The sequence below is a fragment of the Gymnoscopelus braueri genome (assembly GCF_963280865.1).
Source record: "Gymnoscopelus braueri genome assembly, chromosome: 18".
Lineage (NCBI taxonomy): Eukaryota > Metazoa > Chordata > Actinopteri > Myctophiformes > Myctophidae > Gymnoscopelus > Gymnoscopelus braueri.
This window is the reverse complement of record NC_137618.1, coordinates 37,279,971-37,295,661: the sequence shown is the minus strand read 5'-3', so window position 1 is coordinate 37,295,661 and position 15,691 is coordinate 37,279,971. Positions and strand designations below refer to the sequence as shown.

At 43.3% G+C, this 15,691-nt stretch overlaps 1 protein-coding gene and 1 pseudogene across 3 annotated transcripts; both read left to right on the top strand.

The window, feature by feature from the left end:
* Positions 1 to 2,098: 2,098 nt before the first annotated feature.
* Positions 2,099 to 3,389, top strand: LOC308073345 (eukaryotic peptide chain release factor subunit 1-like; annotated as a pseudogene). The gene has a single exon. The product of its transcript is annotated as a eukaryotic peptide chain release factor subunit 1-like (transcript).
* Positions 3,390 to 6,846: 3,457 nt separating this feature from the next.
* LOC308073514 (tubulin alpha chain) lies at positions 6,847 to 14,739 on the top strand. Of its 2 annotated transcripts, XM_080412447.1 has the most exons (5): positions 6,847 to 6,950; positions 7,305 to 7,413; positions 13,067 to 13,195; positions 13,441 to 13,589; positions 13,698 to 14,739. In XM_080412447.1, exons 1-5 carry the CDS (start codon positions 6,948 to 6,950, stop codon positions 14,673 to 14,675), a joined length of 1,368 nt encoding a protein of 455 aa, XP_080268573.1. In that variant the 5' UTR covers positions 6,847 to 6,947; the 3' UTR covers positions 14,676 to 14,739. The 2 variants fall into 2 exon arrangements, with proteins under 2 accessions (XP_080268573.1, XP_080268572.1); XM_080412446.1 differs by lacking the exons at positions 6,847 to 6,950; positions 7,305 to 7,413 and adding an exon at positions 11,111 to 11,186 and having other exon boundaries at positions 12,973 to 13,195.
* Positions 14,740 to 15,691: the final 952 nt, after the last annotated feature.

The following is a 15,691-nucleotide window of genomic DNA, read 5'->3' as shown; positions in this document are numbered from 1 at the left end:
ATTGTTGGGTGAAAGACAATTGATTATTGGTTGGGATCAGAATCTGCTGCAGTGGTGAATAAGAACGTAATCAGAGACTGTCTGCCCGTGTGGTTCGAGGACGTCTTCGGACAGCAATTGTACAGTTGCAAGTATAGTTGCAAAGGCAAACGCTTGGAAACTCTTGAAAGCTAGAGCTCTGTAATATACCATCTACACTCTCAGCAGCACTGAGGATGTACTGCTTTTATACCATTCGGCTGTGTTTACCCTGTCGTCATGTGCTCAAATATGTTGAGTTCCAGGTCAATCATGTGCAAATATGGAGTCCACTAGACTAGAGGATCCGACCAATATGTCTGAGTCTTGTCGGGGGCTTTGTCAGAGTACCCGTTGTTCCTGTCTGTCTGTGTCCTTTTTGTGCCCATATATGGAGATCTCTATCTGTCTGTCTACATGTGTCCCTTTTATGCCCATATATGGAGATCCCTGATGTCATCAGTATATGCCCATTTATTGAATGTCCATATGTGGGCACATTGGTTGGATCGGCGGTTCTGGACAACTGGATACTGAACTACTCGGCGGCGTGCACCACACTCCCTCGAGTCCTTGCCGCTGTGTGCGCCCCACACATGCAGTTATGCACATGACCATATATGGGCATAGTGGTCGGATCTGTGGCTCTGGACAACAAGATCTCTGTATATGTCAGTCCTTGTCCCTTATGCCCATATATGGAGATCGCTGATGTCATCAGATTATGCCCATATATGGAGATCGCTGATGTCATCAGATTATGCCCATATATGCCCCCTTTTTTGCCCATATATGGAACTGACTGATTTGTTTACGCCATGATGCCATGACAACACATTGAGGTTCGACAACTCACTCCATATTTGGGCATAGCTGCATTGGGAACTCCTTATATGGTTATGGTTGAGTCATAGTGACATAAGCGTGACATCAGAGATAGGATGATGTCAGGGAGGGCCCCATGGAAGAGAGCTGACAGTATAAAAGGCAACGTCATTTCTCTAACCACAGATTCGTCGAGCTTGGCAGAGAAAGACTGAGGGCGACGGAGTGGTGTTTCTTGAAGGTTGCTTGAAAGTGATTGCAGCAGAAAGATGGAGCACAACCCTTGCGCGGCAGACGACAATGTGAAGATATGGAAAACTAGAAAATGTGCTCCTCGGAGCACAAGTCTCCGCCAGCAGACCCGTGCTTCATCAGGTTTCAGATGCTCATTTGCTGCTTCTTTAGTTTGCATAATGGGAGTTAGTTACATTGTGTGATCTCAGCCTCCTATTTATATATTTATATTACATATTGTGATGTCACGTAAAACTGACCAATGTTAGGTGTTCTCAGAGGAACACACACACGCACGGACGGACGGGTGATTTGTACTGCAAGGTACTGTTGGTAGAATGTGCGTGGTTTTTGGTGTTCTGCAGGGGCGACTGAATATGTAGTGTTTGCATCTAAAGAATGTTCTTCTTGAAGCAATGTGTCATATGGGAGTGGTCGTAATTGACTGGTTTGTTCAAATACTTGTCTGTCTTCTTCATCTTCATTGTTGTCTTGAACAGTTTCAGCAGTTGATTGGTGTGTTTGATCTATGTCAGTTTTCTCTAGTGCTACATAATGTATTTGATCAAGGTGGCCGATTGTTACAGTATTAAGACTTCGGCCTTGTTGTTGTGGGATCAATTCAACTCTATAGTCCTCTTCTGTGTTACTGTTGTAGATGAGTATGCTTTCTTAGCTTTGGCCTTCTGCGCCTTTGCTTGACCAATGTTAGGTGTTCTCAGAGGGACACACACACGCACGGACGGGTGATTTGGACTGGAAGGTACTGTTCCAATCAAGACTGATTGATCCTGTCTTACCTCACTTCAAAAAGTATAAGCTTTTTGAAGTGACACACCTATTTATAGGATTTTATTTCGTCATGCGTCCCTCTAGCTGCCAATCAAAGGCATTGGTGTCAACATATTGACACGTGTCACGTGGAGCTTGACCAATGTTAGCTTGGCTAACAATGTTTGCTCACACACGGCGGGACGAAGCGAAAACATACTCTCCACCTACGGCGGAGACAATGAAGAAGCTGATCAAAAGTTTGGAGGCTGCCCGTGGTAATGGCACCAGTATGATCTCATTGATCATTCATCCTAAGGATCAGATATGTAGACAGGTCAAGATGTTGGCTGATGAGTTCGGCACCGCCTCCAACATCAAGAGTAGAGTCAACAGACTCTCTGTGCTTGGAGCCATCACCTCTGCACGGGAGAGGCTAAAGCCCTACAACAAAGTCCCACCTAATGGTTTGGTGGTGTATTGTGGCACAATTGTGACAGAGGAAGGCAAAGAGAAGAAAGTCAAAATTGACTTTGAACCATTCAAACCAATCAACACCTCCCTGTACCTCTGTGACAACAAGTTCCACACCGAGGCATTGACAGCCATGCTCTCTGATGACAGCAAGTTTGGCTTTATTGTGATCGACGGCAGTGGGGCCCTGTTTGGTACACTGCAGGGAAACAGCAGAGAGGTGCTGCACAGATTCACCGTTGACTTGCCCAAGAAGCACGGCAGAGGAGGACAGTCAGCTCTGCGTTTTGCCCGTTTGAGGATGGAGAAGAGACACAACTATGTGAGGAAGGTGGCTGAGACGGCCGTCCAGCTCTTTGTGTCCAACGACAAGGTAAATGTAGCCGGGATGGTCCTGGCTGGCTCTGCTGACCTCAAGACTGAACTCAACCTATCTGATATGTTTGACCCGAGGTTACGGGCAAAGGGTGGATATATCCTATGGGGGAGAAAATGGTTTCAACCAGGCCATCGAGCTCTCTGCAGAGGTCCTCTCCAATGTCAAGTTCATCAAGGAAACAAAGCTTTTAAAGCTGTACTTTTTCGAGATCTCCAAAGAAAATGATTCTGATTCTGATTCTGAAAAAGGGAAGTACTGCTTTGGGGTGGAGGACACACTGAAAGCCCTGGAAATGGGAGCAGTGGAGACCCTCCTCGTCTACGAGAACTTAGATACTATGCGCTATATTCTCCATGTGCACGGCGCAGAGTGCAATGGAGCTGAGACTGATGAGAAGACCTTGTATTTAACACCAGAGCAGGAGAAGGACAAGTCCTATTTCACAGACAAGGAGACGGGGCAGGAACATGAGCTGATTGAGAGCATGCCCCTGCTTGAATGGTTCGCTGACAACTACAAGAAGTTTGGAACCATGTTGGAGATAGTCACAGACAAGAGCCAGGAGGGGTCTCAGTTTGTCAAGGGCTTTGGAGGCATCGGGGATATTTTACGGTACTGGGTGGATTTCCCAGGTGTAGAGTACCAAGGAGAGGATGGTGAGTTCTTTGATCTGAATGATTATGATTAAGGTGTCTGGTTCGGATACTGGGAGGAAAAAAGAAAAGGAATGAATAAAGAAATAAGGAAAGAAAGATGACACGTCTCTTTTACAGCATGTGAGGGAGAGGGGGAGAAAGGGGACACTTTCCGACACCAGTTGTAGACACAAACATGCAAACACGTCATACACACCCGCAAAAAACTCCACACAGGCGGAGGAGTGAAATTTTCTTTCAATCCCGAGAGGGAAAGCCCTTCCTGAATAAAGCCCTGACTTAAGTGTCAAACGATGCATTGCAAGACAAAAGTGTCTTTTTATGCCCATAAATGGAGATGCCCAAACTCTGCCAAATATTTTACAACAAGCAGAAGTAAAACTGCTAAACTAGGCCTACCTCATAAACAATTTAATCCAAGACTTTCAATTAAACCAGATTATTTTTGACAGCGTTGATGCAAAATAATCCATTGGTGCATGTCAGTTTTCAGTTATTTGCTTTCAGTAAACTTTGACTAATTCAGGCTAAAAGTAAAGACCATGTCACAGAATATGATATGAGAAAAAGTAAATTGGTAACACCCGCTACTTTATCCTCGATTACACCACTGCATAATACTTCCCCAGTGGCAGCCCGACCTGAAGGCATTGGCTCAGGTATGAGTGGTATATACCCAGTCAAGTTGCAATGAAGGGGCACTTCTTTGTTCAACATTTCTATGATCTAACCGCTAACTCTAACTTCATGAATCTGTCCACAATAATATTCAGAATCACAAATGCCTTGGATTCCAACCTCAGAAAACATACCCTTAAAGCAGAGGTGTCAAACTCATTTTGGTGTCCGGGCAAGATTGGTCAAATGGTGACTTGAGGTGGGCAGACTGGGCACGCAGACACGGAGACACGCATGCACGCTCATGCACATTCAGTTATACATCATTGTTTTTCAGTCTGTTGTCTCAGTCACTGCTATAACTACAGCATATCACTTTAAAAAATGTTATGAAGATTATATATAAATTAATTATAAATTAATTAATTGCACGTCCCACTGGAAGGAGACCCCGGGGCAGACCAAGGACCAGATGGGGGGATTACATCTCCACACTGGCCTGGGAACGCCTCGGGATCTGTTGCCCCCGCGACCCGGCTCCGGATAAGCGTTTGAAGAATCGATGGATGGATTATAAAAAAATGATAAATATTTTCAGTAAATAGCTACAGTACACAACATTATTTTTTTTGAGGCCTACTATCAGCAATGCAACTCAGACAATGAACTCAGTTCAGTCGTTTTTATTGAACAATAACGAAAATTCAGAAAATGTCAATGAATCAAAATAATGACACTCAATGCTTTTTTTTCGGTTTTAGAATAGAAAAAAATAACCCTAACAGTAAAAGCTCAGGTCAAAACAACATTTGATTTTTTTTTTAACTTTAAGGCTTAAAGTATTACATAATACCGTGCTGGATTCAGCCCACGTTAAACTGAATTGGTCCTGGTATGTTTGGGCAACGCAACATGACATACAGTACCACCTGCTGTAAGAGCATCAGAGTCATTCAAATGTTCCCATGATCTAATTCTAGAAACCATCTCAGTCTTTGATAACCTCAGCATTGAACACATGCGCATGTCTTGTATTTGATATTGAGAACTCTCACAGCCTTGGGACAGAAACTGTCTTTAAAATGAGCAGCGGTGCAATCAAAGCTGCGGTATCCGTTCCAAGCGGCTTGGCTGTCACAAGTATGTTGCCAAGGAGGAACAGGACCAGGGACACACTTGGACGTTTTTATGATGCTATGATGATAGGGAAAACAGTCCATGGATGGCAATAACTCTTTTGCAGAGGGCTGATTCCTTCAGCTGCAACTTAAATTCAATAGGCAAAGTTTGTTACAGTAGTCATTTTGTGCTTATGATGATTGTATCAAGTTTAGGTCCATGTTAGGCAAGTCAAAGTGTCAAAGTGTCAAGTCAAAGTGTGTGTGCGTGTATACGTGACCGTGCGTGCGTGTGTGTGTGTGTGTGTGTGTGTGTGTGTGTGTGTGTGTGTGTGTGTGTGTGTGTGTGTGTGTGTGTGTGTGTGTTGTAACATCGACTCAGAGCAACACACACGCCTTGCCCACACATAACTAACAGTCTGCAAATATTTTGAGTGCGTGCACTCTGCGCTCATCTGTTGTGCGGCTTCTGTTGTTTTAATTGACATTCACATTATACTTAATGGTTTTCAGATGAGTCATTTTATTGACGTTGCACAAACAAACACTTATAATTATACATGATAATAATCCACAACATCCCGATACAAATGTCTGTAAACTATACAAAATAAAATGTCACATGGATTATGTTTCCCAAACTTTGAACTCAGCTACTGTTACAGTAGATGCATATACTGTATCAGAACCCTTAAGGGAGTAAGACAGCTGGCTTGGAAAGTTGACAAACTTGTTTTAAAAGAGCTATATTGATTCCTGCCGAAATAAATAGGCAAGTATCGTTTCTCTCTACTCAGCTGAATATTTGGATACATAGGGATGGAAATATAACGCTTAATGCTTATGCATAAATATGTACTTTTTTATGATTGACCATTTTCATTCAAGCTAAGCAATCTGAATGGAGTAATGAAGTTTGTGGGGAAGTCTTTGACCACTCAAACCCTATATACTTCATTAACTGAGGTCCCCCAGGGGTCTATACTTATACCTATACTACCCTTCATGTTTTCCCTCTACACCAAATCTCCATTGAAAATAACTGATCTACAAGCTCACAACACGTCGAGCATGTAGATCTGCTATTTTTGAGGAATGTGTACCTATCATGACATGCCCAGAATAGGGTTCATATGGTTGGTTAAAAGGAAGCAAACATAGTCTTTGCTCACCATTGAAGCTACCGTCTCTCCCACACTCCTACGTTAAGTTGAAGTGAGCTAACAGTCTTTAGAAAACAGCACAATGTATACTGAAACTTTTCATGCTTCCCTTGTGATGCTTCAACCCCTTGAAGAGAATGGTAACTGAATACAACATCACCTCAATAGGTGTCAGCTGAATAAATACAATACAATAGCAGCTCTGATTTGCCTACCAGCATAGCTTCATTGTATTGAACATAAAAGTCCACAACGGGAACAGTGGCATAAAATAGGTAAAGAATCCCCAAAGGGATTGACTATTGTGCACTTGGTTTGAGCTGCTTATTAATGAGTTTTGGGGTACTGACTAAGGTATAGTTTGCACTACATAAACCATTTCCAACAAACAAAACTTGTCCTGGGCCAGGCAAGGCTCTTTAAATGCTGCACACTTTGCACACACCCACCACACATGCATCCACAGCACACACAATAAGTATGGCATTAACCTCCTTTCCCATTGTGCGTCAGGTTTGTGGAGCGGATGGTGATGCTATCATGCTTTCATCAGTGTATTCTCGGATTACAACTCAGATCAGATCACTTTTGAACCTGAGCCATATAAAAGCAGTCATACACAACTGTCTCCTGCTACATCACATCTTCATACCGATACCTGGACGTCGGAGAGGAGAGATACAAGGACAATATGGTGAGATAGCTTTGGATAGACTGAGGTAGATGTTTTCTTTTAATAGATTATAAATATATAGAGAGGGACACTTTACTGGACTGTACAGTTAAAAAGAAAATCTTTCAAAAACAGCAGATCTACAATCTGCCTCTTTTCTTTTTATCTTGAAACCTTTTTTTTTTAATGTTCCCAAAAATATTAAGGTTTTTCCTGATGCCAGGGTTATCTCTTGGATAGATGGAGAATTGCATGATGGATTTCTAAACTGGACTGAGATTTCAGATCATCAAAACAAATGTTAGGAAATCATTGCAGCTAAAATCTGAGTAGTATTCCCTCTGAAACTAAATCTGAGTTGTTCTTTCGCTGCAGCGTGAGTGTATCTCAATCCACGTTGGTCAAGCTGGGGTTCAGATTGGCAATGCCTGCTGGGAGCTGTACTGTCTGGAGCATGGGATCCAGCCGGACGGCCAGATGTCTGGTGATAAGGCCAACTGCGGAGGAGATGACTCCTTCAGTACCTTCTTCAATGAGACAGGGGCTGGGAAACATGTTCCTAGAGCCATCTTTGTTGATCTGGAACCCACTGTTATTGGTCAGTGCACAGTTAAATAGCTGAATTAAGTTGTTTTAGGGAAACTCGACTCGTTGATTTATGGAAATCTGTGATTTATGTTTTAAGAATACTGATCAGATGATTCCAATGATTGATTAGTTATCATGTCTGTTTTTTAAACTCTGATTTAAAAATGAATTGTCATACGTTATGACACAATAACATCCGTTATTATCACAATACCTAGATATTAGCAAGGGATACAGATCGTACATATTTATGCAGATTTTAACCGTTATATTTTAGGATTCAAAGAGTGCAATTACTGTGAGATGTCTCTACAGATACATATACGATACATTCATCATGCTTATTATCATCAGGGGTAATTGATGCTTCTTTCTACAGATGAGGTGCGTTCAGGAATATACCGCCAGCTGTTCCACCCTGAGCAGTTGATCACAGGAAAGGAAGATGCAGCCAACAACTATGCCCGTGGACACTACACCATCGGCAAGGAGATCATTGATGTGGTGCTGGATAGAACACGTAAACTGGTGAGCTCTATTTGAGAGAGGCGAAATGTTTCAGATACACAAACGTACATAGAGTAAATGCAATTGTCATTTTGTATATTCTCATGTTCAAAACATTAAATGTACAGGCTGACCAGTGCACTGGACTTCAGGGATTTCTCATCTTTCACTCATTTGGCGGAGGCACCGGCTCTGGGTTCACTTCCCTGCTGATGGAGAGGCTCTCTGTCGATTATGGCAAGAAGTCCAAACTTGAGTTTGCCATCTACCCAGCTCCCCAGATTTCCACGGCTGTAGTTGAGCCATACAACTCCATCCTGACCACCCACACCACCCTGGAGCACTCCGACTGTGCCTTCATGGTGGACAACGAGGCCATCTACGACATCTGCCGCAGGAACTTGGACATTGACAGGCCAACCTACACCAACCTCAACAGGCTCATTGCCCAGATTGTCTCCTCAATCACTGCCTCCCTTCGCTTTGACGGAGCCCTGAATGTTGACCTGACAGAGTTCCAGACCAACTTGGTGCCATACCCTCGTATCCACTTCCCCCTGGCCACCTACGCCCCAGTAATCTCTGCCGAAAAGGCCTATCATGAGCAACTGTCGGTTGCCGACATCACTAACACCTGCTTCGAGCCCGCCAGTCAGATGGTGAAATGTGATCCTCGTCATGGTAAATACATGGCCTGTTGTCTGCTGTATCGTGGTGACGTGGTGCCCAAAGACGTAAACTCCGCCATCGCAGCGATTAAGACCAAACGCACCATCCAGTTTGTAGACTGGTGCCCCACAGGCTTCAAGGTGGGCATCAACTACCAGCCCCCCACAGTGGTTCCTGGAGGAGACCTGGCCAAGGTCCAGAGGGCTGTGTGCATGCTGAGCAACACCACAGCCATCGCTGAGGCCTGGGCTCGTCTTGACCACAAGTTTGACCTCATGTACGCCAAGAGGGCCTTCGTCCACTGGTATGTTGGAGAGGGCATGGAGGAGGGAGAGTTCTCTGAGGCCAGAGAAGACATGGCTGCCCTGGAGAAGGATTATGAAGAGGTGGGCACCGACAACTTGAGAGAGGGGGATGATGAAGGAGAAGAATACTGAATGATTTGTGGCTTGAATCTGCTTAACCAACATTTATTTAGAAGATGTTTATTTCTGTAGTTGGTCTTAAAATACTTAATATAGTAGCCTACTTATTTAGACTTGTGTAGCATGACTTTGAAATTCTGAGGAATAACCAAATAAAGTCATATAGATATAATTACATAGATCGTATAATTAATTGTGTTGTCATCAACACAACAAATACAACAAATGACTCATTTTGTAAAAGCCCATTCTATTATACAAACAGCTTGATTCATCCACTGAAGACCAAAACAGAAGTGGGGACATCTTTTCAATCTAAAGTGAATTGTCAGAATGACTGATACAGTGACAGTTATTAATGTGTTTTGTATTGCCATTCAAAATCATTGTATTAGTTTTAAATTAAATGTGGTTATAAAATCTTCCAACACCGAGCCCCTCTGTTGCCCACCCTCCTACCCTAGTACCCATGGGGCGTGGCCCCCTTCCATGGAGGAATGAAGCCTTATTTATGAAAGAGCTGTTGTGTGGATTTCTATACATACCATTCCACCACTCTATGAGAGCGGGACATGGAGAGAATAACTGAGTGACTTTACTCACTACACTCTCTGGTACATCTTGTGAACATCTCAGACCGACTCACTGGTCTGCAGCAACAATACTAAGTATTGTTATCTATGACTCATAGTTCTGTGAATCTGAGGGGGGTTGGAGAAAAGCTTCACTAATAGGCTTCATAAGAACACTGGTTCAGCCATGTTATTGAGGTTTATGTGTTTTTATGTGATGTATACCCTTTCTATCATAATGGAACTATGCTACATCATGGTGTTGCATATCCTTTGTTGCCATTTGCTTTTGTTACTTTGGGTAGGGACTGTAATAGCCCAGCCTGTCAATGAATTTTCATTACTAACATGTAATACACCTACTGTAAATGTTCTCAATAAAGACATTAACACATTTAATTTTTTAGATTTTTGAATGTTTGGCAGAAAAGACCCCTTCTGTAATCAGGTGTGTGTGTGTGTGTGTGTGTGTGTGTGTGTGTGTGTGTGTGTGTGTGTGTGTGTGTGTGTGTGTGTGTGTGTGTGTGCGCGTGCGTGCGTGCGTGCGCGCTCGTGCCTCTAAAGATTGTTATGAATAAATAAAGACACATACATGTAGAGGTAATAGATACTTAAGTTATTATGACGTATGCGCGCACTGCAGTCTTTATGGGAATTGTCTCCCTGGGGTGTGTGTGTGTGTGTGTGTGTGCGTGTGCGTGTGAGTGCGCGCGTGTGTGTGTGTGTGTGTGTGTGTGTGTGTGAGTGAGTGAGAGAGAGAGAGAGAGACAAATGTGCTCCATGCCTGCATTGTGCCGGTTCGGGGGGCGTCTATATTAGTGCCTTACTGTAAATACACACTACAGAGACTAAATACGTGGGAGGAAAACCCAGAAATAGATAAGAAAAACATAGAGAAGAAGAAAAAAACGGAAACAATGTAACACACACTCGTGTTAATTTTTTCGCTCTATATTAATAACCGGAGACGAGCAGGCAGATAGATAGACAGGCCAAAGTGTGAGTTGTACCAAAGATTGGGTTGTACTTCGTCTTACGACGGCATCGACCTTTTTTTTCTCCTTTAAAAAAACTAAACACTGTCGCCTCGGGCCACCCATAGAATTATAATATATCTAGAGAACGGACGACCCCGCAGCCAACTATTCATTTCAAAGAAAGTTGCTCACTAGCGCATGAAGCACCCAGAAGTACCTCTACTTCCTGGGTTGGCTCCAATTTTGGAGCCAATAGAGCAGCCGCACTGGCGTTTCAGACGATAGAAGTATGCGCAGTAGCGTTTTAAATGCAAAAGCCCTGCAATCTCAAATTTGACCACCAGGTGACAGCAGCTTCACTGTTCTACCGCGGTTCTGGAGGCTTGGCGCCCGTTATGATTTGCTGGCAGCCCCGCCTGGTCGTATAAAGGTCTGAGCTCTCCCTCTTCGCCGCATTGTCTACCTTCTCTTTGAATCCTCAACTTCAGCCGAAGGGTGAACAACAACATTAACAAAATGGTGAGTCTTTTTTCTTTATCTCTTGGTTTTTTTTTTATCTAATTTTGTATTTCATATTTTATTTAATATATATACATATATATTAAATATATATATATATGTATATATATGTATATATATATATATATATATATATATATATATATATATATATATATATATATATATATATATATATATATATATATATATATATTTAACAACACATTCCAAGTGACTTTTGACTATTATATGAGGAGTTTTGGTAATTTGTGCTGCATGGGTCTGTTTATCTATTGGGAAATGTGGAGATAGGATGCTGTTGTTATAGGAGGCTGAAATAAGTCTGAACAGTTCTGTTAAAGGTATATTTCACGGCCCCCGTGATCTTTCCATTACTTTATAATTTATTGTGTATCCATTTCTTTTAATGTTTATTTTATTTGAAAGTGAAATATCCCTTTAAACAATGTAGGTCAGACAGCAGACAGACAGACACTTGCCCGAAGCAGAATGTTGTTGGATCATCATAATCACATCTTCAGACTTGTTTCATAATATAACAGGTTGTTGAGAGGGGAAATGATGAACAATATCATCAAAGTTGTGCGTTGTTATCAAATGTACCTTGAGATGGAACGATTGTGGTAGTGGCAGTGGGGGGATGGATAGAAAGAACAGAAGAAAGGGACAAGGAGTGGTCTTGGGCTGGCCTGTATTGAGTTATTCAGCAGCCATTTTGCAGCTGTTGAGGGGTTTAGTTTGACAGAGAGGGGAGGGGGAGAGAGACAGGCAGACAGAGAGGGGAGGGGGAGAGAGACAGGCAGATGGAGATGGGGGGGGGGGCATCTTTGACCGATGCACCGCCCTATAATGCAGCTGGACAGGATGGTGGGAGGAGACAAGGGCGAAGACAGGGAGGGGCACTTTAGGGTGGAGAATGCAGGGGGGGGGCATCCTGTACTGCAGTGGTTCCCAAACTAGGGGTCGGGATCCCAAGGGGGGTCCCCAAATGATTATGGTGGGGTCCCCAGAGAATTAGCTTAATGTGCAACATTGTTTCTCACTCACTCCACTCCCTGCGACATGCAGAGTAAAATCCTGAGTGTAAGGGTCCATTTGGTTACATTTTGTTTCACTCTAGGGGTTGCACATGGATAAATTAACACTGAGGTTTAGACACAGGGTTTTACTGTGTGCTGCCGTTTAGTTCTACCTCTTTCCAAAAGCTGGTGCATCTGAAGAAATTGGCAGGATGGATTTCCACAACTGCTTTTCCTCCGAGCCATGTGGCTCGCCCTCATGCGCTGTGTGGTGGACTGCATCATAAGCTGCTTTCCACTTTGGCCTGCAGACTTTTGTGAGGCCTGAGTGCCTGTGTATGTGCTTGCCACTGTAATTTTAAGCTCTTGCTTTGCCTTACATATTGGCAGTGAGTCCGTTTCTCTTGGCTAAGTGGCTAAGATGTTTCCTTTAGTGCAGAGTCATCATATAACAACAATGGTGGTGGTTGGACATTATGTCCAATCAATATATATCCTCAAGTAAATCCATCTGTTTTGCACTTAGTCGATCTTTTAGATGGGGAACTTAATGAGGCACACACTCATGATGATGCTCAGAAGTTTTCTCATGTGTGTGTGTATATATTTTATTCCCAAGAGTTATTATGACATGACAACCTCTCTGCATGTCCCTGATACTACAATTACAGTTCATTACAGTGGCATACATTCAGATGTATAATTTTCTTTAACTGCAGTTGCCTACATGTTTTTGATTCATTTACCCCTGCCTTCCTCCCCAGCGTGAGTGTATTTCTATGCATGTCGGCCAAGCCGGAACCCAGATGGGCAACGCCTGCTGGGAGCTGTACTGTTTGGAGCATGGCATCCAGCCAGACGGTCAGATGCCCAGTGATAAGACTGTTGGTGGAGGAGATGACTCCTACAACACCTTCTTCAGTGAGACAGGAGCAGGAAAGCACGTCCCCAGAGCCGTCTTTGTCGACCTGGAACCCACTGTCATCGGTCAGTAACCCTTAATGAACCATTTTCCAACGCCTTTGTAGCCACTTGACTTCAAATATATATATATATATATATATATATATATATATATATATATATATATATATATATATATATATATATATATATATATATATATATATATATATTTATACACACACAGTATATATATAATTACGCCTAGTAATTGTGCAAGCAACTTACAAATGATTGTAAACTGTTCTCTTAAAACTTTACATTCACAGATGAAGTGCGTTCAGGAACATACCGCCAGCTGTTCCACCCTGAGCAGCTGATCACAGGAAAAGAAGATGCAGCCAACAACTACGCCCGCGGACACTACACCATCGGCAAGGAGATCATCGACATGGTCCTGGACAGAACTCGTAAACTGGTGAGAGCCTTTGACTTTGTTTTCCTTAGCAAACTGCTTAGCTTGTGTAGCTACCTTCAGCTTTAACTGACTAAAAACAATTGTATTTATCAATTTCTCTCTTTTCAGGCTGATCAGTGCACTGGCCTCCAGGGGTTTCTCATCTTCCACAGCTTCGGTGGTGGCACCGGCTCTGGGTTCACTTCCCTGCTGATGGAGAGGCTCTCTGTCGATTATGGCAAGAAATCGAAACTTGAGTTTGCCGTCTACCCAGCTCCCCAGATTTCCACGGCTGTAGTTGAGCCCTACAACTCCATCCTGACCACCCACACCACCCTGGAGCACTCCGACTGTGCCTTTATGGTCGACAATGAGGCAATCTACGACATCTGCCGAAGGAACCTGGACATTGATAGGCCATCCTACACCAACCTCAACAGGCTCATTGGCCAGATTGTCTCCTCAATCACTGCCTCCCTTCGCTTCGACGGAGCCCTGAATGTTGACCTGACAGAGTTCCAGACCAACTTGGTGCCATACCCTCGTATCCACTTCCCCCTGGCCACCTACGCCCCAGTAATCTCTGCCGAAAAGGCCTATCACGAGCAGCTGTCAGTTGCAGACATCACCAATGCCTGCTTTGAACCAGCCAACCAGATGGTAAAGTGTGATCCTCGTCATGGTAAATACATGGCCTGTTGTCTGCTGTATCGTGGTGATGTGGTGCCCAAAGACGTAAACTCCGCCATCGCAGCGATTAAGACCAAACGCACCATCCAGTTTGTAGACTGGTGCCCCACAGGCTTCAAGGTGGGCATCAACTACCAGCCTCCCACAGTGGTTCCTGGAGGAGACCTGGCCAAGGTCCAGAGGGCTGTGTGCATGCTGAGCAACACCACAGCCATCGCTGAGGCCTGGGCTCGTCTTGACCACAAGTTTGACCTCATGTACGCCAAGAGGGCCTTCGTCCACTGGTATGTTGGAGAGGGCATGGAGGAGGGAGAGTTCTCTGAGGCCAGAGAAGACATGGCTGCCCTGGAGAAGGATTATGAAGAGGTGGGCACAGACAGTGTAGGAGATGATGAGGAAGAAGGAGAAGAATATTAAAGGGTTAAACAAACAAGTTATCATGAGGGTAATACGGCGGTACCATGGCAGTATTAATAAAATATTCTCACGCCATTGAATGACTTTATGACTATCTTTGTGTGTGTGTGTGTGTGTGTGTGTGTGTGTGTGTGTGTGTGTGTGTGTGTGTGTGTGTGTGTGTGTGTGTGTGTGTGTGTGTGTGTGTGTGTGTGTGTGGAGGGGGGGGGGGGGGTAGGCTAGTTGGAAATTTGTAATGCTAAGACCAAATCAACAGCAAGGTAAACATAACTTAAAATGCAAATTCAGGTGCTTGAAAATATCAATCCAATAGCTTATTCATTTGAGGTTATGTGGAGTAATCTGATTTGCATGAATATTTTCTCTGGTAGCCTGGTAGCTAATGACAGCAGTGTGGTGGCTCGGACTGAACATTTCACACTAACTAGGAACAGAGTTCAAGCTTTCTGTTATTCAAAAGCCTAAGGCAAGGTAAAAGGCTCTTACTGTCACTACACCTTTTGCATAATACTTAAAATTAATACTTTAAGGTAAGAGTAGCTAGCTGTAATTAAAACCTGTCTATATTGAAATTGTTTTGTCAAGTGTTCCTCTCTTTTTACAATATGAATGAATGAATTAAACAAATTCATTCATTCAATTCATATTGTAAAAAGAGGGGAGGAATCTAATTTCAATGTAGTCTTTCATGCAACTTGCTGGAATGCTTTTTGCATACATTACATGTGAGCAGTTCAATACCCAAAGTATTTTCCACCTATTATTAGAGGTTCTGGGTAGAATCCCTACAGTTCCTTTTCTCAGCCACTAGATGGGAGCAAAGACCATTGTACGGTGTGAGATTGTCACACCATTAACTTGACTTTATTCTGGAAACATTTATTTCACCTGTCACCACCATTTTGTCACGTTTTTATATTAGCTCCCTTTTACTGGCAGTAGCAGCCGCAAAATTGGACTGACTCGTCATAGTTGCAAACAGGTGCACAACTGAATAATAGGCTGAAGACAATCCG